General features: G+C 42.1%; 1 protein-coding gene across 2 annotated transcripts in view; it reads right to left on the bottom strand.

Annotated features, from left to right (window-relative positions):
• DOK5 (docking protein 5) overlaps nucleotides 1–18,339 on the bottom strand; it is a 45,591-nt gene extending 27,252 nt beyond the window's left edge. For both annotated transcript variants that reach the window (XM_050907343.1, XM_050907344.1), the window contains exon 1: nucleotides 18,255–18,339. In XM_050907343.1, the coding sequence (XP_050763300.1) occupies nucleotides 18,255–18,320 (66 nt within the window). In that variant the 5' untranslated portion in view covers nucleotides 18,321–18,339. The remainder of the gene's footprint in view (nucleotides 1–18,254) is intronic.
• Between the last annotated feature and the right edge of the window lie 6,219 nt (nucleotides 18,340–24,558).

The following is a 24,558-nucleotide window of genomic DNA, read 5'->3' as shown; positions in this document are numbered from 1 at the left end:
GGTCTTTGATGCCATCATGATCTAGTACGTGTCTGAGACTTGTCAGTATTTCTTCAAGTTGAAGACGGCATGTGAACTGTTTACATGTTACAGCTGTTTTGACAGCAGCAACAAGAACCAGCCCCAAATGCTCTTAGGTGCCTATTCATCATGAATACTTTCACTACTACTCCATGAATACGAATTAGTTGAAAGTACTGCTGTAATTACTTCCACTCCAAACACTTGGGCTGACAGTGATTAGATAATCCAAACAGCAAATCAGGATCTGATGTGCTGAGAGAGAACAGTAATAGCTGTCATTTGCATAACACCTAAAACTTACAAAGCTCTCCCTGTGAGATCTTCCGAGAAAGCCTAACTCAAAATTTAATTTGAGTATCGAAAATTAGCATCCATTTCCTATGGTCTCTCCTGAAAATTTCAGCTTCTAACAGCCCATCAAGCAGGTAACAACATAAAACTCGAGGGAAATAATGTGACTGTTTGTGAAGTGGATCATCTGAAACCCAGATAGGTGATCCAATATGCATGTCCAAGGTCACATCAAAACAGTTCTATTTTTGGCTCTAAAGATCAGCTGATATAAATCATTACCACAACTGAAGTCAAAGAAGGAGTGACTTCAAAGGAATGATGCAATCTGAGTATTTGGATTCCTGCCTCTCAGTGCTATGCCTTCGAAACCAGGCAGGATTGCTCAGCCATTGCCATGCTCCTTCTGATGCTGGAAATACACTGTGAAGCAAAGGAGCTATTAACCTCAGCTGGAACTGGTCAGCATCTGGCTGAGTAAAGTGGAAAAATTTCTTTTGACTTTCCTGGGTTTCATGGTTCAGTTGTGGTTTGAGAATACTCTCATGCAGAGAGGGAAACTGAACCCAGAGGCTTGCTGTCCTACGTGATGACCCAAACCCCCGGACCGTCCTAGAAATGGGTGTGGGGAGGGAGACCTGTCAGTCTTCACCACCTCCCAACTGATCAGAAAAGCAAGATAACTAAGAGCTAGATTTTTGAGTGCCTAAAAGGTCATTCTTTATACATGAAGCACTAACTATTCCACACAAAAACCAAACATTTGAATTTAGAAACTAAAATTTGCATTTCAGTCCAAAGCAAGTTTACCCCACCGCTCATTCCTTTCGTTCAGCAACTGATTTAAAAAAGCATGTGGGAATAGCCAAATATTTAGAAATTGGAGGGGGGGAGACTATTTTTCATATCTTGGGGCAGGGGGTTTAAAACTAGCTATAAAACTAAGATACGTAGCTTCCACTACACTACAGCACAGCAAGACTATTTTACTTCAGGACCAAAAAATCCCACCCCTTATTTGTTTGTTATTTAAGAGGCATATAGAGGTCAGAGACAGCAGCACAAAGTCTCATCTGGCAAATTTGTCCTTTGCACACAAGAAGTGAGCCTTCAGGGAAAGCTGACCTATTTTACTCCTGTGCTGTGTTTTTCTGCTCTCTGCCCTAAAACAAAAAATTCCAATGAGCTGCATTTAGAGGGACACTGAACTTGCTGTCAAATAAACACTAACTTTGCTTTTTTAAAAGCAGTAGCTGAAAGTACTATCACGCAGCTTGGAAGGATTACCAGAAAGCCTGGGCTGTTGCCAGGATCTTGCCCTTTGTGACTGTCGTGGTTTAACCCCAGCCAGCAACTAAGCACCACACAGCCACTCACTCACTCCTCCCCCCACCCCTGGTGGGATGGGGAGGAGAATCGAAAACAAGTAAAACTTGCGAGTTGAGATAAGAACAGTTTAATAACTGAAGTAAAAAATAAAATATTATTATTATTATTGTAATGAAAAGGAAGATAACAAAAAGAGAGTGAAATATAACCCAAGAAAGACAAGTGATGCACAATGCAATTGGTCACCACTTGCTGACCGATGCTCAGCCAGTCCCCAAGCAGCGATCCACCCCTCCCGGCCAACTCCCCCCAGTTTATATACTGGACATGATGTCACATGGTATGGAATATTCCTTTGGCCAGTTTGGGTCAGGTGTTCTGGCTCTGTCCCCTCCCAACTTCTTCTGCCCCTCCAGCCTTCTCGCTGGCTGGGCATGAGAAGCTGAGAATTCCTTGACTTAGTATAAACACTGCTTAGCAACAACTAAAAACATCAGTGCGTTATCAACATTATTCTCATACTAAATCCAAAACACAGCACTATACCAGCTACTAGGAAGAAAATTAACTCTATCCCAGCTGAAACCAGGACGGTGACTCTGATAACCTCTAGAAACCCATAATCTAGTAAAGGCACAGCACAACAGCACAAGAAATTTCTCACAGTATGTTCTGAACTTTTTTTTTTTTGGTAGGAAAAAAAATGCTGCCAATTTATCCAAGACTGGTAAGATAGCTCACTCAATGAAGTACTTCAGTTGCATATGGAAAATTATTTGAGTGTTTTTGCTGAACTTTGCCAGGGAGTCTCCAGTGGACTGGAGTTCCAGGTAGAAGATCCCTTCCAACAGGGAGTTGTTCACACAGGAAATTAGCCAGATAGTGCTAAGTGTTTGGATCTTAATTCCTATATTAAAAAAAAACCAAAAAAACCCAAAACATTAATGTCACTGCTGATTCAAACGGTGATAAAGAACCCTGAAATAGAATTCCCAGCCAGAAGGAAATTTGTGAGGAGATTGGATCTAGAATTTTGCTTTGCATCTAGAAAAATGAAATATTGCCAACAAAAGCAGATTGCAACTCATTAATTATATTCACTCCTCAGACATGTCTGAAGCAGTAGATCTCCATTAGGTAGCTGTTTCTTCGAGAAAAACTGGAGGACTGCTTTCTAGTAAGGTATCAGGAAGTATGATGATGCCTTATGTGTCATGTCGAATGGGACTGTGTGGCTCTAGTGAAGACCCCACAATCTTTCCATGACTTCACAAAATGTAAGTACTTAATTTGAATGTATTTCTTCCGTAAGGTTGTGACTTGCCTTTACTTTTCCAGCCCAGCTTTGTCCCTTGCCCACTTCATCCCCATATTGGCAGCTGTGTTCAGCTATTTCATTCTTGAAAAACACAGTGTAAATAAAAAACAATTACAAGTAGGTGGATTACTAGAAAGAATCACATATCTGTAAACATACCTAACTTGTACTGAAATGCGTTTAGCATGACTTAAATGGCGCATAGAAATGTAGAGTGGTTCACTGGCATTGTAAAATAAGCAGCAAAGTTGTCCACATGTTGTCTGTAAAGATATCGCTGCACTTGGCAACAAGACAATTTCATTTTCCCAGAATACCCATTTAATGTGAGTGTGTTATGAGTAAGCAATATTGCATTATTCATTGTGATCAGGTTATAATAACAACATAAATCAAAGCTGGTTTACATCAAGCTATCTTCTTCTCTGGGGGACTAAAGAAAATAATCTAGATTTCTCCTTCCCCTGAGAAACACATTTGTGGAGAGATAAACCTCACTCCTTCCTCTCATTCAGCATACATCTTCAGAAACAATATTTTACACTAAGTCATCCACAGCTGCTAATAGGGAATGAAGCTGTAATCTTGTCTCTGTGCCTGTTCAGAATGCACAATATTGCTCAGTATGGCGAAGTTTTTTCATCAAATTAGAAAATCCAGCTTTGGCACTGGCCAGAACTTGCTATAAGACCAGCACACAAAAAAATGCTTGGCAGATCTTTATGAATCTATACACCTTCTTTTACTCTTACACTTATTAATGCAAGTCACAACAGATGCCTACTGCTCTAAAATATGAGGCATTTTAATCAGTCTTTCCTCTTCAAAAATGCTTTCTTTCTACCCCTTCCCTCCCAACTGGAATTGCATCAACCAGAAGTGGGATTTTTGTTAATGGTTCAGGCTCAGAACTCAAAGCCATTCCTCCAGCCTTAGTTTAAAACACCAAACAGCTGGATTTGAGCCTACAGATGCATTCCCACTTGGCACACTAGTTAGAAGGCAACTTTGTTCTAAATTTTTTTTTTTCGTCCTTCATGATTACATGGGATTCATTCCACAGACAAGATTTACTTACTGCCAAAACATCCTCAGTAACTCAAAGTCTGCACGCTGTCATCTAAGGCACATTGTCCAAGCCATGGCAGGGTGGTGAGGAGCACAGTCTAAGCACAGACAGTAAAATGGTTCACTCAAGGTTACCTAACAATTTAGTAACGGAGCCTTTGTTTTATTTCATGTCTATACTACGCTCTGGGACAATGGACGCTGACAGGGAAACAGAATCAGCATTTTGCAGGTTTTGCTTGTAACTTAGTCATTGGTTCAGACAAAGGGGAAAGAATGCTCAACAAAAATGCTGCTGCTGCTGGCACAGGTCACCTCTGGCAGATTTCAAGATGGGATGGGCTCATTCAAAGACAAGAAGGGGTTTCCCGATACATTCCAGCTTGGTAAAAGATTATTTTTTTAAAAAAAATTTAAAGGGACATCCAGGAGCTTATGAGAGCCCTTTACAGTGAATCACTGCAACTCTCAATAAAGTAGTTTAGAAGCAATGTACCCCTTCAAATTGTTGATGCACTCAGCAGTTGGAAGTCTAGAGTTCAGAGACATCTTAATTACAGGTCCTGGCCAGATGATGAAGCACGTTACCAGTGAAATCTCTCTGACATACAATCTTTTGAGGACTTTGGAAGGACACTATGGTTCAGTCCAGACAGGGCAGAGAAGCCACCAGACTTTTGGGGACACCTAAAACAGCATTCTGGACCTCAAGGGGCAGGCAAAAGGCTCCAAGCACACAGGACACCCAGGAGGTTGGCACCTGGAACAGAACAGTGATAGCTGCTAATGCAAAACATCTATTAAGACAACAGGGCTGGGATTTAGGACTTGCTTATCCCACATGAGTATCATAAGTGTTCTGCAAAGGAGTAATTTCTTTCCCTTCTCTGTACACAGTGCCTTGAATTTGCATTGGCAGGTGCTCCTTACATGCAACTCACAGGCGACTTCTTGATAAACTAATGTGTAAATAAATGACACTGCGTAATAAACTACACAGGAGATTTAAGGGATAAGCAGTCACGCTGTTTGATGTGATGGAGAGCAATATAGAACTTGACTCCATTTTTTAGTTTCTCTAATGACTGTCTAGAATTTCAGGACCTAAAAGACATTAAAAGCAAGACTTCAACTTCCAGTCTACTCTCCCTACAAAAATGAGGAGTCGGATGCTGTATCATTAGGAAGAGAGCATTACCTGAAATATCCTTCCACTTTCAGGCCCTTCTTTATGGACTTACAGCCTTCAAAGTACAGGGTTGCTGGTTTGTTGGGGTTTTTTTAAAATCCTACACAGAAAAGGTTATAATTTGGGGCTGCATTAGGCCATTAGAGGAGAGTGCCTCCAAGTGCCAAGAAGCACTTACAGCAGAAGCCCTCTCTTGCTAGTGACAGTTTAAAAAAAGTCAGACTGGAGCTAAGTATCTGGTTTGGTTCCTTGAACATCTGCTGAGCTTTATATATGGGCACAGTTAATTCTAGGCATGAAACTGGATCGGAAAAAATCAGCCTAGGACTGTAACTACTAAAGGAAGAAAAAATAGTAAAGGCTTCAATGCAGACTAAAAACCGACTCTGTGCAGCCAGCTCATGCTGGCCAAGCTCTACAGAGCGCAGTTGGATGTGCTGTCCTGCTGGGTCAGGCCATTAGTGCGGTCCAGTGAATTAACAGAATTTAGTACTGTGTTAGAATTAGGTAACTGCTGAATAACTTAAAATGACTGCGATGAATTATGGTTTGGAAATATTCCTTTTTGTCTCTAAGTATCTGATTTGGTTACTTTAATTACATGGGCTATAGGGGGAAAATGACATTGACACAGCTCATTAACAGTTCATGGAGCTCACTAATTAGTACATCAGATGCAAAGAGGCTGCAGAGCACACATGCGCTAACCCTTGGTAACAGCCGCTCACAGCTCTAACAAGAACACAAGCTCACCTGCTAAAGCCATGGTAGGAGGATGCTCTCCTGAACTCAGCTGTCAGACGGCACAGATGGGACTTGCTCCATGTTTGGAGAGGAACTGTACTTGCTCACAAACTCCCAGCAACAGGCTTTGTTTCAGCCCCCCCAGAGCACACAACCATTTGTAAGAGTGGTATTTCAGAGTTGGACTTGTAATTTTAAGACTACACATACTGAGATAAAAAAGGCAGAATGTGCACGTGAATTAAGCCTTTATCTCAGTAGAGTACATTCTTCAGCAGGAAGCTGCCAGCATCCAAAGCCAGACATGAGAGAAGAGCTTTAGTTTCTCAGTCTTCAGCGTATGACTTGAACAATTCAGCTGTACCTGTTGCCACTTGCCCACCTGCTAAATTCAGTTAATGATGCTTGTTATGTGCTGCTTGGAGAGCCAAGGATGACAAATGCCCTGCAAGCCCATAACTAACAGATGGGTATAACTGCCCATTTCTGGCCTGCTGTCATTCTTTGCCATTCACCAATTAATTTAACTGCAAGCTTCAGAGAGCATCGCAGGTTTCCTGTAACAAATACATTACCTCCCACCCCTATATACACCCTCCAGACACCCCACGTAAGTCTCAAGGTTAGTCCATCGTACTGTCCCAACACAAGGTAAACTTATCTTATTCCTTCCACGTTTTTCTTTCAATCCTGACATCAAAACTGTGCAGTGAGCCATGGGTCATTCCCCCAACCCTTCTGGATGTTGGATCAGTTTTGAAATCAAAGTGAATTTGCATGAAAGAGCAAATAATGCTACCCAGTGAGTCACTGCAAGCTGGACTTCACCAAAATATAGTGCTTTGTTAAAAGTGACAGAATTACAGCCCATTAAATCATAGTAACAAGCACTTCAGCATTGCCTTACAGAATTGCAGCAAATAATTGAAGTCATTTGGCCAGACTGCTAGACAGACTGACACTCTGTTCAAAGCTGCTGCAGGGAGAAGTCCACGGCAGTCAAAATGCATTTCCCTTTTCAAGCACTTTGGTGCACTGGCTTCAGAGTGATAACCTGCAGTGTATCCTGAATTACTGAAGGCATGTGCACAAAAGGATCCAAGTCAGAGCTGAGCACCCGCGGGGCCTGCGGGCAGTAGATGGACTCCATCCTGGGTATAAACTGATGATCCTGCACGTAAGAGCTCCGTTGCTCTGCTAGAACTTTTAAAGCTACCAACCAGATGAAACATGTCACCAGCTTGTCCAATATTTTAGAAACAAAATTCAGTCAGTTTTCTAGTAAAGGTGCAACTGAGGCTGGGGGGAGGGTTTTGGTTTTTTATTGGGGTTTTTTTTTTCTTTTGTTTTGGGGGGGGACGACAGACTAATACTGACTTAAAGAAACACTGATTAAAACGAGGATTCCAGAGCCAATATTTCCCTGGCAGACTTCAGCTTTCCACTGGCTCTTGCAGTCCTCTTGCATTTGCTTAGGCTAATCTACACATTAGTTCAAATGGACAAACCCAACTTCTATTAATTTCTCATGTTCCAGCTGTGTAGTACTGATTAAAGAAAGAGTTCAGGAGTTCATTCACGTTTAGGTAGACTCCGTCCTCACGAGAGTATGACTGCTGCATAAAAAATGTCTATGAAAGCTTAGCAGAATACTGTCTTAATTTGCACTACTTCATTTAGCAGAGAATAGGCACTTGTATTTTACCATGAGCACTGTGCCAAGAGTACGCCACTCAATAGCATGCAGTTAATTCAGTACAATCAGCTAACATCCATCCTCACTGGTGTGGAGACGTTAGTGAGAGCATTAAGAGGAATTTTTCCTTTGCTGACCATAGGGCCTTGATAGTTCCCCAGATAAACGTTACTTGGTAAGTAAAGGGACAACTTAATCTCCTACATTAACATTACTGGGGAGAAATATCACTGATTTTACTGTATTGATATTTTGAATTGAAACAAGTTACATTATTTTCAGTAAAGGGGAAAAAAACCCCACTATTCAGTCCAGTAGCTTGAACTTTCACTGGTATTTCTGACAGCACTTGATGAAGTCAGACAAGAAGATAATAGGAACAGTCCATCAGCTTCCATGGTATACCTAAAACTACACAAACATCAAATTAAGATGTCAGTCTCAGGTGCAGACCTTACATCTGTTACTTTCTTTCAAGTGTTTCCACAAACACTGCAAAATGTTAATTTATCACTGATCTCACTTCAGGGCAATGCCCGTATACACCAGCAGGAGAATTACCTTCACAGTGTGTAACGAACTGATGATGAAAAGGCATCAAAATCATGCAAGACTAAATTTCACCTGTTTATAATTGGGTTTTCTTTTTCTTTCACTGCCTTTACAGTCATTCTTGGCATACCCTTTCCTATGCAGAGCAGCTAGTGCAGTCACCTCCAGAAACCATACAGACCTTTGTCTAACAAAGGAAGAGCAAATAGTGAAAATGCAGAACTGGGACCCACAACTGGCAGATAAGGGAAGTGTTTGAGATAAAAGCAGAAGAAAAAGGGTGTTCTGGTCAGCTTTGCATTAGACTTGTTAAAATGAAAACTCCATCTTTAGAACAAGATAGCAAATGGGTAAGAACCGCTTGTTTACTAGTTAACTCAGTTTACGAAAAAAAAGCAAATTTGGCATCTCATTGTTTTGCTTCACAAACTAAGCCCGTCTTCCAAAGAAGAAGGTGGAAGGTAATCTACCAGAAAAAACATATGCTGGAAAGCACAAGAAAAGCTGTTCCTGCTGCTAAAAAGGGCCACCATCAAAACAGGAATTTCATACTCCAAATCATGATCTGCATAATCTCCCATCTTCTGCCTCTTGGAGAAAAACTGGAACAGTTCTTAGGCTTGTTTTTGGGGATTTTGGTGGGGGTTTTTTGGAACCAAATTAGGCTCTCTTTTGTTTCTCTGCACACAATCCTAAAGATCAGATTTGCCTATTTTTAAGATACACAAACCTCCGGATTTCCCAGCTCAGTTTAGAATCATAGCTTGGGCTATGAGTGATATCCAAAATAAACTCAGATGCTGCCCCAAAATGCAACTCAGATAGGAAAAGCAGTGTGATGAAAAGTGGGGGGCCATGGGAAAGATATCAGACTCTTGCTTCTCCATCCTGTTTTCACAAGGCAAAAATTAAGATACCGTAAGAGAAGAAACAAAATGTAATTCCACCATGTGAGCTGCAAACCCTCCTTTTAACTCATCCTGAATACAGTGCTAAGTGCCCTGGTTCTCTAACACATAGATCACGCAAGGTGAGCAGCTCCCGAACAACAAGCACTGCTCACTTCTCTCCAACTCAACTTCTTTGCTTCGAGGATCTTTGCTTCAATTCCAGAGGTAACCCCATCAAGATACCTACTGACTTGGACTCAAATCCCATTAACTTTGTGCCAGAGGAAATCCAAAGGGGACTTGCTCGTGGGCTGATAGACCCAATGCCAGCAGCCAGATGGAGCTTCATTAGGTCTTGAATGACATTCACTGGTATTCACCCTTATCAGCTCAAGGATAAAAGCTCAAACTTTCTAAGCAATGTCCTGAATCCTATCCCTGCTGCCACTGACAAGTTCCAAGCAGTAAGAAATCTTAATATCTGTGAATATGTTCCAACACCTTATTTAACAGGGTTCTAAAAATATGAATATCCAATGGACTTAATATCTTGCAGGTTGAAGTTGGTACATAAGAAATCTGTTCAGTTTATCTCTGTCTCAATGTTTCCAGACTGAAAGGAGCTGTATAGGTGAACACAAGAGTTTTATTAATAAAGCTGCTTCAAATGTAGATATAGACAGACAATTTTTCCCTTCTCCTTCCCCCCCCCAGCCTTACATCATTCTTGTTTCCAGTTTTCACAGCTCATACTCTAAAATCCCCATATTAACTTTCTGGCATGCTTATTCAAGCACCAATCTCTTTAACCATATGGTTCTAGTCCTGCAGATTGTCTCTCCCCCATTTCACCTCTCCTCCCACAGGGTTTCACAGAAACAGTGCTATGCAAAACTTGTAAAAGTACATGTCATTTTAAATGTTGAACACCAATCTTCTCAATGAAGTTTCTACAGAAGTCATGTTAATTAACATCAAGAACAGAAAATCCTGAAAGCTTCATCTCTTTTCAGCTTTTGACAATCAAAAATTTCCGCTGAAGTTTAAAAAAAAAAGAAAAAAAGGCTGAAGTGGACAAGTCCAAAACCTTATACAAAAGTTCTTCCAAACTTCTAAGCATGAATCAGAAGTTTTCCCATCTAGTCCTAAAACAACTGTATGCAGTAAGCGCTAATGCTATACTTCCTGAGGAACAGTCTATAGCACAAAATTGTTGTATTTTCCCACTTAAATCTAGCATATGGCCACTGTCCAACATGTAAGTTCTCATGCAATACTCAAATACACAAAAGATTAACATCCTCCTAATTTTAAGTGAATATTTAATATTGCCAGTAAAGTATTAATCAAAGTAAGAAGCAGGTAGTCCAGAAACCTAAGAATGATTTCTTCATTGAGTTTTTAAATTAATCCAGAAATATTTGAGTACTGCTCACATTACTCCACTTAAGCAAGCATTTCCTAGAAACAAGCAACTAGTTACAAAGTTGTGAAGAAGTCAGCTCCCTCCTCTGTCACAAACTGAAGACTAAACTATTACAAATTCCTACTATGGGGTTGGCCAGGAGAGCCCTAGTTCTGCATGGGAGGACACCACTTACACCACATTCCTTCACACTGATGTGATTAAGAGGTTTTGGGCTAGTCAGACCCATCAAGCAAAGAAAATTGACACGCACAGATCTAGTTTCTGTCCTTAACAAGGTTAATACTAAAGAGGGAACAAGTCTACTGGTGTAGTTCCAGCAGTCATCTTTCGGAAGAGATGCAGTTACTGTTACCTACTAATTTTTAATTCCCTGATTTCACTATGATCAAGACTTTACTGAATTTGGTTAAGCTGGTTCAGATCAGCATTAAACAGTGTTCAGAACAACAGCACCCACACAAACTTCTTCTGCTGTATGTTAATGTGATCCTCGCACCAGTGAGATTGATGGTATCAACACAGTTACTTTCAGAAGTACAACTTCTGCTTTTGCCTTCCCGCCACTCCAAGAAGTCAAGTCCGACTCAGCAGCCACGTTTCCAGTGCCATTCAACACTTGCATAAGGCCACCCTTGTAATGAGGAATCACTTAATCATGCCCAAGTTGATTTGGAAAGGCGCAAAAAATCAAATTATGCTGCCCCATCAGTGAGGGCAAGGACACTGAGGAGGAAAGGCTGAATCCCCTGACCCACACTGCCCCCAGCACAGCCAGGAAAGTGGCCTGCAAAAGGAACAGTTGGAAGGAAGAGGTCTGGGCTGAGCTTAGTTCATCTTTAGCTCTTCGAATAACCTTGTTGCTAGACGTATGGGCAGAAGTTTCTCCATCTTTAACAAAGGTGGCGAAAGCCATAATTTAAAACTCCGTTCTACAGAAGATCTGGCCCCATCAGAGGATAACGACAGAAACCCCTCAGACAGGACTGCAGGAACATGCCAGATGCTGGACAACCCCGTGCTTGCCATGTCTGAAACCCTGGAGAACAACGGCTGATCTCCATGTCCTTAGGAAACTCTCATGGACAAACACAAGTGTATCAGAATTGCACTTTTGGGCTTCAGCTGCTAAAACCCCAGTAACCCTCACATTGGGTGCTCAGATCTTTTTCTTGGATCCAGCCCAAATTTCCATGGAGGACCCACTCTAATAGACAGATGAGGCCGATCATTCCTTGCATAACAAGGAGGTGCCTCCAACAGATGGGGTTACAGACAACCCCAAGAGCAGGCTGTGCAGACTGCGGATTTAATTAGAAGTGTTGTTAAACAGATACGACTGCAAGAACAGTTCTGTGCCTCGCCTTGTAAGTGCAAAGTGGAAGATACCTCATGAGACAGGATTCTGCCAAAACCCATTAGCAGCGTTTCCTTTGCCAGACAGAGGTACAAGAAACAGATTGCTAGGTAAAAAAATTCCACTTTACCCCTCTCTTCCTTTCTGGGAGCTTTATTCTCTGACAAACAGATATAGAAGTCTCTGCAGAGACCTGCATTTTTAGGAACAGACACTTAGCTGTTAGCACAGCTCCATTAAAGTCAATGGATCCTCCCAAATGAGTGTTTTTAATAGCCTGTAATAATTTGATAGTAATACAAACTTGTGGAGCAGACTCCCAGACCTCCACATGCAGGAAATACCTTCATAAAATCATGGCAATAATAAATCAGGCTGCCTGTTAATAATGTCCAATTTTGAGAGTTCTGCACATTATTTTTAGTGTTCAGATTGTTTTTCTGGATTGTAAACATCCAGTGTACTAGTTAGCAACAGTATATATTCTAGAAAGATAAATACTTTGTAAGGCTTTTCTAACAAACAACAAATTGTCAGGACTGTTTGTTTTAAATACTTCTGTCATGCAGAAGCAGTAATCTATGTATATTAATTCAGCAGCATATGCTGTCCTACACTTTTCTAATTTTAATAACCTTGCCTTTCATAAAGGAAAAAACTTCATCCTCTTCTTGAATACAGGTCACCTTAATTTTCATATGCAAATTATTTCAGCATTTCCTATTCTGCTTTTAGATATGTATGATCTTTAGTGTTTTCTTGAATCCTTTGTGAAAACGTGCATTTAAGGTTGGGAAGGCTACTTCTACATCTGTGAGAGCCAAAGTTGTTTTACAGCTCCAATTCTTCCATCTTCACCATGAAATTAAGAGACAGATAACCTGAAGTAACATGTTGCGAAGAGCCAGGGAACAGAAATAGTTTCAATGTTAAAGAGAAGTTTGCTGAAGCAGAAAGCATCACAACTGTTACACTTTTTTTGCTTTATAATGAAAGAAAAGTATGCAAACAACTGTACATTCAATTTTTTAACCTTAATTCATTCCTTATTTCAACCTGGATTTATATTAGATTATGGCATAGACCTCATATCAAAAGTCTTCCAGAATAAAGGCATTTTAAGAGTTTTATTAGCAAGATAGATGAAGATTGCTTCAGCATTGGGAAGTTTGTGACAAGAGGGAAGAACACATCAGAGCACAAACTACTGTAGATGGCCCCACATCTATTTTTAAGCCTTAAAAATTTAAAAGATGCTGTCCATCCTTGCTGTTGGATTTTTCGTGGAACATTGTTCAGTAACACGGTCTCCTCACATTGCGTACACAGAGCTTTGATCCACCTTGTACCACAGCAGGTCGAGCATCACAGTACAGAGAATGAAGCTCACATTTTGATACGTTATATTAATGAGTTTAAAAGTGATGCTATCTGAGAAATGGGGATACAATGGAAATATTTGCGCACAAGCCAGATGTGTTCATAGTAGACAAAGCTTGGGAGAAAGAGTACAGTCATATTTGTATCATCTTAAGGTATGCTCAGAAAGGTATTCTACCCCTCCTGGAAAACAGCAACACGTAAGCCACCACAGCCAAACCCTCTATCAGGAAGAAGATGCTTGGTTTCCAAGCAAGCCAGAAAGAATGTTTTTGGAAGCCAGTGTTTTCTAGTCAATCAAGTATTGTGCAGAGCCAAAACAGACTCTACAGGGCTTTGCATAGCTGTGAATATGTACAACTCCTTAACAGAGACATCTCTGCTCACCACCAGCACATCTCAGCTGGTTCTCTGAGGCACTTCTGTTTGATCAGCACTATTTTGCTTTTAGCTGCAGACAGCTCAAGGCAGTTGCTGTTCATCGAAGAGATTGTTTCCCTCTGACACTAACAGTACTTCATCACTTAATGCAACAAGACACTCCAAGTGTGTTACTGGCATACCAGAAACCAGGGGCTGACAGCTAACCCCATGGCATCTTGCTCCAGCAGTCTCCCATACATCAAGAGGCAGGGACAGGCCAGATGCCTGCAAACTCCGCAGGGTCTTCCGAGGGGAACAGCATCGTCTTCAAAGCCCTGCGTGCAGGAGGGCAGCCGGCACCCTCCTGGTGCCACGCCATCAGCACTCCCAACACAGCTGCCTGTACCCTGAGGACCAGGCTTCAGGAACATGACCTGCCTTCACTTTGAGCCTCCAGCACTTACTCCCGCCTGCACCTTGACAATGGCAGTAGAGGGTATCCTTAGAGCAGCTTCTGTGCTCCATAATCCTTGCTCAAATTGAAACGAGACTTCCAGCAAACCTGAGTTTAGGTGTGGAGGCAGGAAGGGTAAGCTAAGCCTTAACAATAGGGAGTTCAATAGAAGTGTTAGACTGCAACCAACACACACCGCTCGGAGCCTCCTACCCCCGAGAAGAGGCGGGCTGGCTGCACCTCAAAGAAGACTATCAAGTGCCCCTTCCCTTTTAAAGCTCTTCAGGCTCACCAGTGTAACAAAGGCCCGCTATTTCAAAGATTTGTTCCTGGTTTGATTTTTAATTATTATTTGAACACTCATTTGAGCCAGTCCCACCTAAAATGAAAGCTCAAGCATGTTCACAAGCAGTGTACATCCACGCATACTTAAAATGAAAACACAAGAACTAGCCTTTTCATCAAGGAGAGGAAATATCTCCATAATCTATTCACCCTCAGAAAGGTCACATCTGTATCACAGAACAAGACATCATTTGAAAATCATAAGCACAAAAAAAGCCATTTTAGGTACAGAGGCCATAAAACGACTCCCCTGTTTCATATGTAGATATAAAGCACTTAATCAGATGAAAGGTGACTGCAAGCCAAAGCACTCAGTGCAACAGAGTATGTTCTTTCCCAAAACATAGGTCCAGTGGTCACTAGCGGTCACTGATGGAAGCAGTGCTCACAGAGCAATGCTCATTTTTTTTGTTTTGAGGCACTCTGGAAGGTTGTGCTTTTACCCTGTCAGCAGTTTTCTAGCACACAACCTCCTCTGTGTCACTGCTAACGACATGACAGAGGGAGACCATTGGCTGAGGGAATTAATTATTTTTCTCCCTATAAGGATGGAAAGAATCGGGAAGAGTGCACTTTCTCCTGAATATATTTGGCTCTGCAGAAGACACATGTGATACAAATGTTGCTATGGAAACTATTCTATTAAATAATATTAAATTAAATTTACATATTTAAAGTGCACAAAAACAGTCCAGGTACAAAACTAATTAGCCTAAATTCATTCTTGAAATTACAAAGTAGGGCCTACCAGAATTGTCATTTTTCTTTCAAAAAGAGGTTTGGTTTTGAGCAAACTGCTTCTCTGCACCCCTTTCTTTCCAAATGTAGCACCTGCACCCCAGTTATTCAGAGAAGTCATTTCTTGAGATAATTTGTAGATACAAGCTCTGCTCCTAGTTCCCTTGGTGATGGAATTACCATAGCATTACAGAGAAAAACCCAGGAACTGAATTCAGTCTGAAAAGACAATGCATTGATTACAGCTGTGCCACCATAATATTGGAATGTATTTTAATAACTCCCACTTACCTCTCACCACACACACAGTATTGAAATCCTTCTCAATTAAACAGGAGTCCTACATGGGTCTGGAGTAGGCTTGTCCTTCCTCCTGTTTTCACGGTATGGGAAAGTTCTTCGAAAGTTAGTATTTTAAGGTCTAAAGTATTTTTTTTTCCCTTCCCACCTCCAGCTCCTGGGTATCCAACAGCCCTCCCCAACATAGCTGCCAGAAAACAAGCTGTTTGCATAGTTCCTTCCCCTCTGAAGAAGCCAAGCTCACATTAGCCACTGAGTAAGACTGAATTCAAGCTCTTGCTAAAGCCAGGTGGCAGCCCCAGGTGCTCAGCCAGCTTCAGTACCAGTCGTGCACATACACACCTGCAACAAGGAGGAAAACGCACAAAGGAGAAAGGACATGTTTTATCTGGGGCTGCGTACTGAGAAGCGGGTGCTGACAGTTCCACTTCTGCTGCAAGTAACTCAAGCTTGTCCTGAATTTAAAGAACTCGGGTTAATCATAATTACCCATTTCTACTTTGGTGTTGTAAATCAGGGCACCGGGCTTTTAAGCAGCTTATAGAAAATGCAAGTTACAGGAAGAAATCTGCAGCCACGTTTCAACCGTCTGTTCTTAAGTAGTGAGCCAATACTCTAAACTGAGAACTACAAGGAGAGAAAAGCATTACTGCTGACGAAACTACTTACTTCCAAACAAATGGAGCAGGAAGATTTGAACAGCTCACCTCTCCCTCATAGCACAGGCCTCTGTCACCAGATCTAAAGCAGTGACAGCAAGATCACAGCAGCTACTATCTTCCCTCCTAATGTCCTCCGCAGCACTGGAAAGCCATCGGGACAGCACGCCCAGAGCCAAGGGCAGCTTAGGGCAACAAATTTGGGGCTCTTCATTTTAACAAATCTATGGCCATGGGAACTCTCTGGGACTTTGCTTGGACTTCTTCACAAAAGCACTTTCCATCACCCCTTTCACACTTTCCAGCCACTGGTAACGATACAAGCCTTCGGAATTAGAAAGAATGAGATCAAATACAGAAACTGTCTTTTCAAAGAAAACATTTGACATTCGTTCCATTTCCATGGACTCAGTGTCGTTCTTCATTTCTCCCTCTGTTTCTGCATTCAGCTGTCAAATGCACTTCTACTGAGAGAGCACTGAACACACCACCACCACCCTCAAAGTGTTTTGGAAAGCCTTAATAAAGGAAAGGCACAGGCACTAACAGAACTTACACCTATATCTCAGAGCTAGATGTGCCTTATTCACATGCCCGTTGGGTTTCACTGTTACAGTACGGAAAGATGTGTCAAAGTTCAATCTTACTCTTCATTTATGCTGGAGCAAACCGAATACTAATATACATCCAGTAATGAAAGGATAGTTAGAATACACTAATTCTGCCAAATTTACTACAAGTTCTCTCATAATGACGTTATCGCCATCTGTCACAGAATCATGCAGTTCTTAAAGAATGAACTATGCCTGCAAGTCCAGGTACAAGAAAAATGGCCTGCTGGAATACTTTAAAATGCTTTCCAGTTTCCAAACAAGTCAGGGAGATGCAAGCTACCAAAACTGTAGAGAAGCCATTGAACATGGATACAGCAAGAGAATGAAACTATAATTGTAATGAGCCAGCAAAAGCTTTCAGATGACCACACACACCCCCCTGTAATAAATCTTGATGCAAAACTCACGCTACGAACAATTCAGAATTGCCAACCCATCAGTTCTCAGTAAACACAAGAAATGAGTTCCTTTCCTGTCCTGAGAGACAGATACATCAATTAAAACATTTTACATACACAAAGCCTCCCTCCAGTTTGCAACCCCTTTAAGCCATGTTGGCTCACTAAGGGAGACAGAAGGTATGGAGCACGCAAGTCCCATCACTGGAGCGGCTCTGGTAGCTTGCTCAGGGGAGCAGGCAGCAGCAGCCCATGAACTGCAGGAGCAGACCATGCTTTAAGAGAGCATATGCCAAACAAGGTACCACAGGGAACTGATCCACCACTGTTGCATATCTAGTACCTACAACCGAAACTAGGAACATGCCATCAGAGTAAAAGAACAGCCTCAAAATAAGTTTAAAATTAAATAAGGAGCTAAAGGGGGCTTTTTGGATTTTCATTTTGTGCAACTCGAACTTAAAAGCCCTAAAGATATCACCAGGTCTTCACCTGTCCCACACAAGACCTTAAAGCCCTGATTTGCGGCAGCCTCCTCCCAGGACCCCCAGGACTTCAGCAGCTACAGACCGCTCTCAGCCCTCGCCCCTGCGCCAAGTTCCCCCGCAGCCCCAGCCCCTCAGTCCGGAGGGCACAGGCACCCCCAGCCCCCGCCTTCCTCCCGGCCGCCCCCTTCCTCGCCGGTGGTCAGAGCCCTCCGCGCTCCCCTTCGCGGCGGCCGTACAGCTCCGGCCCAAAGTTGGCGGCGGCTGCCCAGCTCCGGGAGCTCCGGGGAGCTCAGTATGAAGGGCAGAGCCGGGAGGTGGAGGCAGCACAGCCTTCCGGGCAGGCAGCATCCCCACCTCCCAACGGGAGAGAGAAAAAAAAAATATATATATATATCTGTATATACACACATATATATCTAATGCATATATATATATGTGCACATTTAGGTGCCTTTATTCTTCTCCCCCTCCCTCAATTTTTTTGTTTCGTGCCTCCCCTGCGCAGACACCCACCGAGCTCAGTTTGCAAAAAGAGGAGAACAAAGGAGTGGAAGAAAAAAAAAGAAAAGAAAAAGAAAAAGCCCCAAGGCAGGTGCCCCTCGGGCGAGCCCGGGCGGGGGCCAGCACTCACCCCCAGCCGCCTGCTCCGGATGCGCACGTAGCCCTGCTTCACGATGTCATTGAAATTGGAGGCCATCCTTCCCCAGGAAAGTTGGAGGCGGCCGGCGCCGCTCAGCCAGCCCGCATGGCGCGCAGCAGCCTCCGCAGCCGCGCCCCGCTCCGCACCGCCCCGCGGAGCGCCCCGGCCCCGCGGCGGGCCGGGCCGTGGGCAGGGCTGCCGGCAGCGCCCGCCCCGCGCCCTCCCTCCCGCACCCCCCCCGGCTGGGCGGCCGCGCCCCGGCAGCCCTGTCCGGCCCCGCCGTCCTCGGGAGGGCTGGCGGTCCCCGCTCCCAGGTGTCAGTTCTGAGGAGCAACGCGCCGAGGGTTCCCCCCAGTCCCCACCATCGCGGGCTCTTTCGGGAGCCGTGCTCACGGCTGCCCCAATGCTTTATGCCACCCCGCGTTGTACCGAGGGCATCGTTTCCCCCAGCTGCAGGTGGGTCAGCTGGGAATAATCAGATCTGCCCCGTGGTGCCGGGGCGATGTGGCTCAGACCTGTGGTTTTCCCCAGGAAAGCGAGTTTCCCAGAAAGCCTTTCAGATGCCTGAAAGTCTGCCAAGCGGCGCAGCTCCAGAACCTCCTTCTAAAGACTGGTAACCTGAGCTGTTGTCCTCTGGTGCACTTCACGTCGTGGAAATGTCACACGAGCATATGCTGCATTTTCTAGGCAATGTGCGGTTGCAGTAAGGAAAGACTTTGCCTGGCACTGGGCCCTGGGGTTGCCTTCTGCATCCCCTGAGTTCTCCTTTTCCAAGAACGTGCAAATATTGCCAAGTATGCCAGTGAGCCCAGGAGAGAGTGGCGCCAGTGACTCCGCTTGCTCTACATGGGTTACCTGTTAGTATTTATAGCGTACCACTATGTCCTGGGAAGAGGGACTGTTCATCTCTTCATAATATCTTTTAATAGCATTACAAATACAGGCAGTCTGAGGAGGTCAGCCAGATAAATGGGAATTATCATGCCATGGAAATTACAAATGGGGTAGCAAGGAGGAAGGCAGAGCAGAGGATCACCAAGGAGCATAAAAGGCAGAGCACCTCGCAGCTGTGCCGAGCACAGGGTGACGTGGAAGTGATACCCATTTTTATTTAGTTGTTCAATGACTACAAAACTCACCTATGATAAAACCGGACCCTTTCTGGTTTAAATATGTAGCTCCTTCATTTTAGGAGCAGCCAGAAGTGATGGTGGTTGCTCTGCTGTGGTAACAGCGTGGTACTTTCCGTTCTTGCTTGAAGAGGTGATTATGCTTTGCAAGGCTTTACAAAATATTAATTGATGGAGTGGATTACGGAGATGTAAGACTCTCTAGCTGAAGGGCTAATTCACTTAGGATGAAGGAGACAAGTCTGCAGTCCTTGCCTCAAATTCTACTTTATTATTTTACACTTCCATCTCCTTTTCACTGAGCTATTTTACAGAATGCATAAAATAGAACAGCTTCAGCTAGAAACAACAAAAACTTCCACGCCCATGCACCAAAATACGCCAGACATGAGAAGAATATTCTGAGACAAGTCCATCCACTAGGATAAGATGACCCTAAATCAACCCAGAAGTTGCATATTACAAAGCATAGGTTCCTCACTGCAAAATTGCCAAGTAATACATTTTTGTTAAATATATAGTACAGACCCAAGAACACTGTTAATACCAGTTCCATAGCACCATTCGTTAGATTTCATTGCTGGTTGAAAGCTAGAAAAGTTAAGACACCCAGCCTGTTTCATCTTGTATAGAAGTGTGCATTCAGCACAGAAATGTATTTCACAATCTCAAGCACCATAAAAATACTAATGCTGGAAGCATCAAGTATATTCTAAACCCAGAAAAAAATAGAGAGCGCTTATTTTGGTTTCAAAGACATTTGTAGCAGGAAACAAATTACAGAGCCACTTTAGATGTCTTTTCAACAAGTTTAGATGTTTCTTCTAATCCCTTCTCGTACCTGTAAACACATACTGCTGATTTCATTAGCCACCCGCATATTCTTGTGGGTAAACACATTCCTAAGAGCTTTACTAAGTAAAGGTGGATTTAAGCCTGTGCTTATTCTTTGATGAATTAGGATATTAGCCTCCACTTATGTTTTTACTTTGAATAACATAAATCCCTTACACATGCTATGGTTCAAAGAGAAAATGCATTTTAATTCCCATGTGTGCAATATGTTCCAAGAATGTGCCAGAAAATCTCATTGTTCAGGTTTTCAACCCAATACTATCACTAGAAAAAAACTTGTTTACCAGGTTTTCAATACTGATGCAAATGTGTGCTCGCATTGTTTTGACAGGAGTCCTTCTTTCATTTCCCTAGGGGTCTATTGACCATTTACACTCCCTATAAGGAAATGTTGCACATGTTTATCTATATTCAAAACTGTATAAAACCTTTTTAATAAGCTTTCATTGAAATTCAAATTCTTTTCCTTTTAATGACAATATTATTGCTATTATTTCTTATGAAGATAAGAGTCAAGGGTCACTTTGAAGTACTAGCCTGCTGTTAATAATTTAAGTAAGTGGATTATTGTTATATTCTAATCTCATAATATCTATCATTATATTGCCCTACAATGAGCTCGTTTGCTTTTAGGGCTCTGGAAACAGAAATCACTGTTACGCATTTTAACTGAAAATGAAGGTACCAGTTTTTTTCAAAATGCCATACTGACATTTTAAAAAGAAGTTACAATATTTGCAGCATGTCATCCCCCGTGTCCATGATATTATTTCATCACAGTCTACAGGTGAGATTTGACAAACATCTCTGAGACCTACCAAGTTAAAGAATAAGAAAACTGCAGAGGCCATTTTAAGGAAGCAATATTTTCTGTGAAAGTTATTTCCTTGAACAGATGGAGCTGGTACTAGTCAAGCATTTCCTGACAAAAAAGTTTCTCATTTGATCACCCTGAAATGATTTTCTGGAAATGTATAACATGCATCAATATCTTTTTATGAAAAGCTCTCATAACATTTTGTCTCCATAAGGTCAGGATGCCAATATTTTTCCACTATTGTTTTGATTTTTCAGACTAGTTTAGAAATGGTAACATCACAATGAAGTGTTCTGACCTTATCAAGTACTTTGAGGTTACTGGAATGCAATGTTTCAAACACAGTATCTCCATGAAAAGCTTTTTGGCATTCCTATGTCTAATTTTGTTTTGGTGTGAGACAAATTTTTGACATTTCATTCTGATTTTTGCAATGGAAATTCTCAATTTGGACCAGTTCTAGCTGCAAGGAAATGCAACAGATAATGAGCAAAAATAAAAGAGAGTAGTTCATTAAAAAAAGTGAGGGTTTTTCCTATGGTATTGCAAACCTTGAAATCCCTTATTCTCCTTTTTGCAAAGCCAAACTTGTAGTGCTGCCTTGGATCATTACGCCAGCCATATTTAATTTTGGAAAAAGAAACGAAGTTGTTTATTCTGAATTTATTTCTTTCACAATGCAGAGATTTGATTAGTTTTGCCTTATAATTGTGGCTTGTTCTACCACTGGTGCTAATGCAAACCCTTAAGCTGGATCCACAGCACAAAACTGCTCAGAAATTCTCGTCCTTCACCATTTATGTATCATTGCGTTAATTGATCTTGAGCGAACGAATTCTGCAGAAATGAAGATGTCTCAGATACTTTTCTCTGCTGTTACATCTTCTTCTGTGTCTTCGTTTCTAATATGCCAGTAAGGCTGCCTGTGCAATGGCCAGCACTGCCAGGCTTCAGGCAGAGGAGTAGTGTGTTGGGTCACAGAATTTAGGAAACCTTCATAAAATACAGGCTAGCCTTTTGAGGTAGCTTACCTGGTGAAGTGAGGGCAGAACCCTCGGTTAAAACATCCCCACTGGCTCCAGGGATTTTTCAATACATTAGGTATAAAATTGCATTAGTGATATGCACATACAACTTATTGGCAGAATTACTATGCAGATCTCAGTCAGTTCCAAAACATGAAAATTCATGAGACTGAACAGTTGACTTTAAAAAAGCCCTACCATAACAGAATGTAGGCATATAGCCACTTGCACCGTAAACAGGAAAATGCCTGCCAGCATAAGTCACTGATAATCAATATTTAATGAAAATAAATAATCTATTAACCAGGCTAACATGTCATTTTGCACAGTAATACTGCAGTATCAGGCACTGAAATTACCTTGCCTCTGCACGATTCATTCAAATAATTTTGCTTCATGTAGACCAAGGTGGTGAGAGGCAGAGAAGATAGTGGAGGGGGAGGGAAGCAGCAAATGAAATGCATCCTTTTACTGGAAACTCTGGTTCTGATTGTAATATTTTGTCCCTAACAAAATTACTGTCAACACAGTGAATGTTAAGATAGAAATAAATATATGCTGACTGAATCTGCAAGCAAAGTGAATCCAGGGTAACATTAGCTATTGAAAAAACCAACATTCATTTTGCTTGCTTTGTATTTCTGTGACAGTTACAAGCATTTAAGCAACTTTTTCATCCTCGCTCTCCTGAAGACATACATCAAGGGACCTTCCTGCATCTGCAGAACATGGCTGGAGGGATTAAGCGGGACTGAGTGGTGGGTCACAAGGTCACCATCCATCCTCCCTTTTCCTATAGGTAATTTATCAGAGTCTGCAGTGTATCAAAGCACAGCTCTGGGACTGGCAGCTCGCTCTGATCTTTGGCTATGGCAGAGCTGGAGTGACATAGCCTGTGCGATTGCAGTTTCCCCGACTGCCTGTTTGATATTTCCTTTCTGAGCCAGCACAAGAACATTAATCCCAGAGTAGGTCCCAAAATATGCAACTGTAGTCTTTATTGAGCCGTGAGTAGTCAATGCAGCAGTGCCAAAGGCTCGGACCTCAGCAACAGTTGAATTTGGATTACGCCATGTGCACATGGAAGACTCATTCACATTTGTCTGTGTGTTTGGACTTAACTGTGTTGCTTGCGTAGGCAGATTTCATTGCACGACACACGTGGTTGTCATCGGGACTGGCCCAGCTAAACCCCACAGCGCATTGAATAATTCCTCCAAGAGATCCTTCAAAGCAGGACCTACCACCACTGATGGTAAAATCAGTATCCTCTGCGATACGGCAGCATTTTCCAAGACAGTGAAGACAAGCCTGCTAAAGGGTATCTCAAGACTCAAATTGCCAACATCAAACTGTGAGATTTAGCAGACAAAGGTGTAGAAAACATACCATAAATGGATGTTTTGCCTATTGTACGCTCACAAAAAGGAACTTGACTGGGAAAGCATTAATGGTACTCAGGGAGATATTTAAGCCAGGGCCTATATTTAATGGTATCTGAAATTTTTAAGAAGGACATTCTGAAGGAACCTAAACCTTGTCTCTGGTAACGTTGTCTAGGAAGAGGGTTTGGGGTTACTACCAGCACTCAGGCTGCAGTATGCCTCATCAGTGCTGTAACAGGATGCTGGTTGCTATTACAGCATATTTAAATAAATAATTTACTATTATCACGTTGCAAGAAAAGCATCAGCTAAGTTTCAGTTGAAACCCAAATGTTAAAGGTTTCACTTGAAAATTCAAATAGAAGCTTCTTTATATGACAATATTAAATGTGAGAAGTTATTTCTAAATTAGACTTCAATGTATATATTTACAGATATTCCAATACTGATTGATTCCAGTGAAATTTATTTTCTGTTGTTTTGCCCTAAATACTCATTACTGAGCCAATGTCAGGCTAGTTTGATGTTTGTGTTAACAATATGTCTACAAGGCAAATTCTTATCTTGACTCAGTGCATATTTAAGCATTTATTGCTGCATGTCTACTGAAAATTTACGCCTGAAAGTTTTTTGATCTTTTTGTTGCTGTTAAATGAGTTAGAAAAAAGTATATATTCTAATTATAGTATTTGCAGATGGCATTTGGAAAAGATATCAAATAGTGTCAGTTTACAATGCAGAGTTTGATATTATGTGCTGCCTTATATAATCAGTAGATTTGGGGGCTGGATTTTAACATTTCATTGTGCAGCTGCAAGGTTAAATTTGCATAAGCATTTACCAGAACTGGGCACCTGAATAAAACACCATTCCCCATTGCAGCATGACTTGCAGGTAGGAAAAGCCAAAGCTCTCACACCACCCTGCACCCTGGAGCTAATTGAACAGGGAAGGCGTGAAGGGTGGATTTTGTTCATTCTCCCAACATATCAATCCCTTTGCATAGAGGTGGTGCAAGAAGAGTTGTGCTTTGTAATGCACTAAAAGGCTAAGGCAAGTTATTTCCCTTTAGAAGCAAGACAA

The sequence above is a fragment of the Gymnogyps californianus genome, chromosome 17 (genome assembly GCF_018139145.2).
Source record: "Gymnogyps californianus isolate 813 chromosome 17, ASM1813914v2, whole genome shotgun sequence".
Classification (NCBI taxonomy): domain Eukaryota; kingdom Metazoa; phylum Chordata; class Aves; order Accipitriformes; family Cathartidae; genus Gymnogyps; species Gymnogyps californianus.
This window is presented reverse-complemented; position numbering and strand designations above follow the sequence as displayed.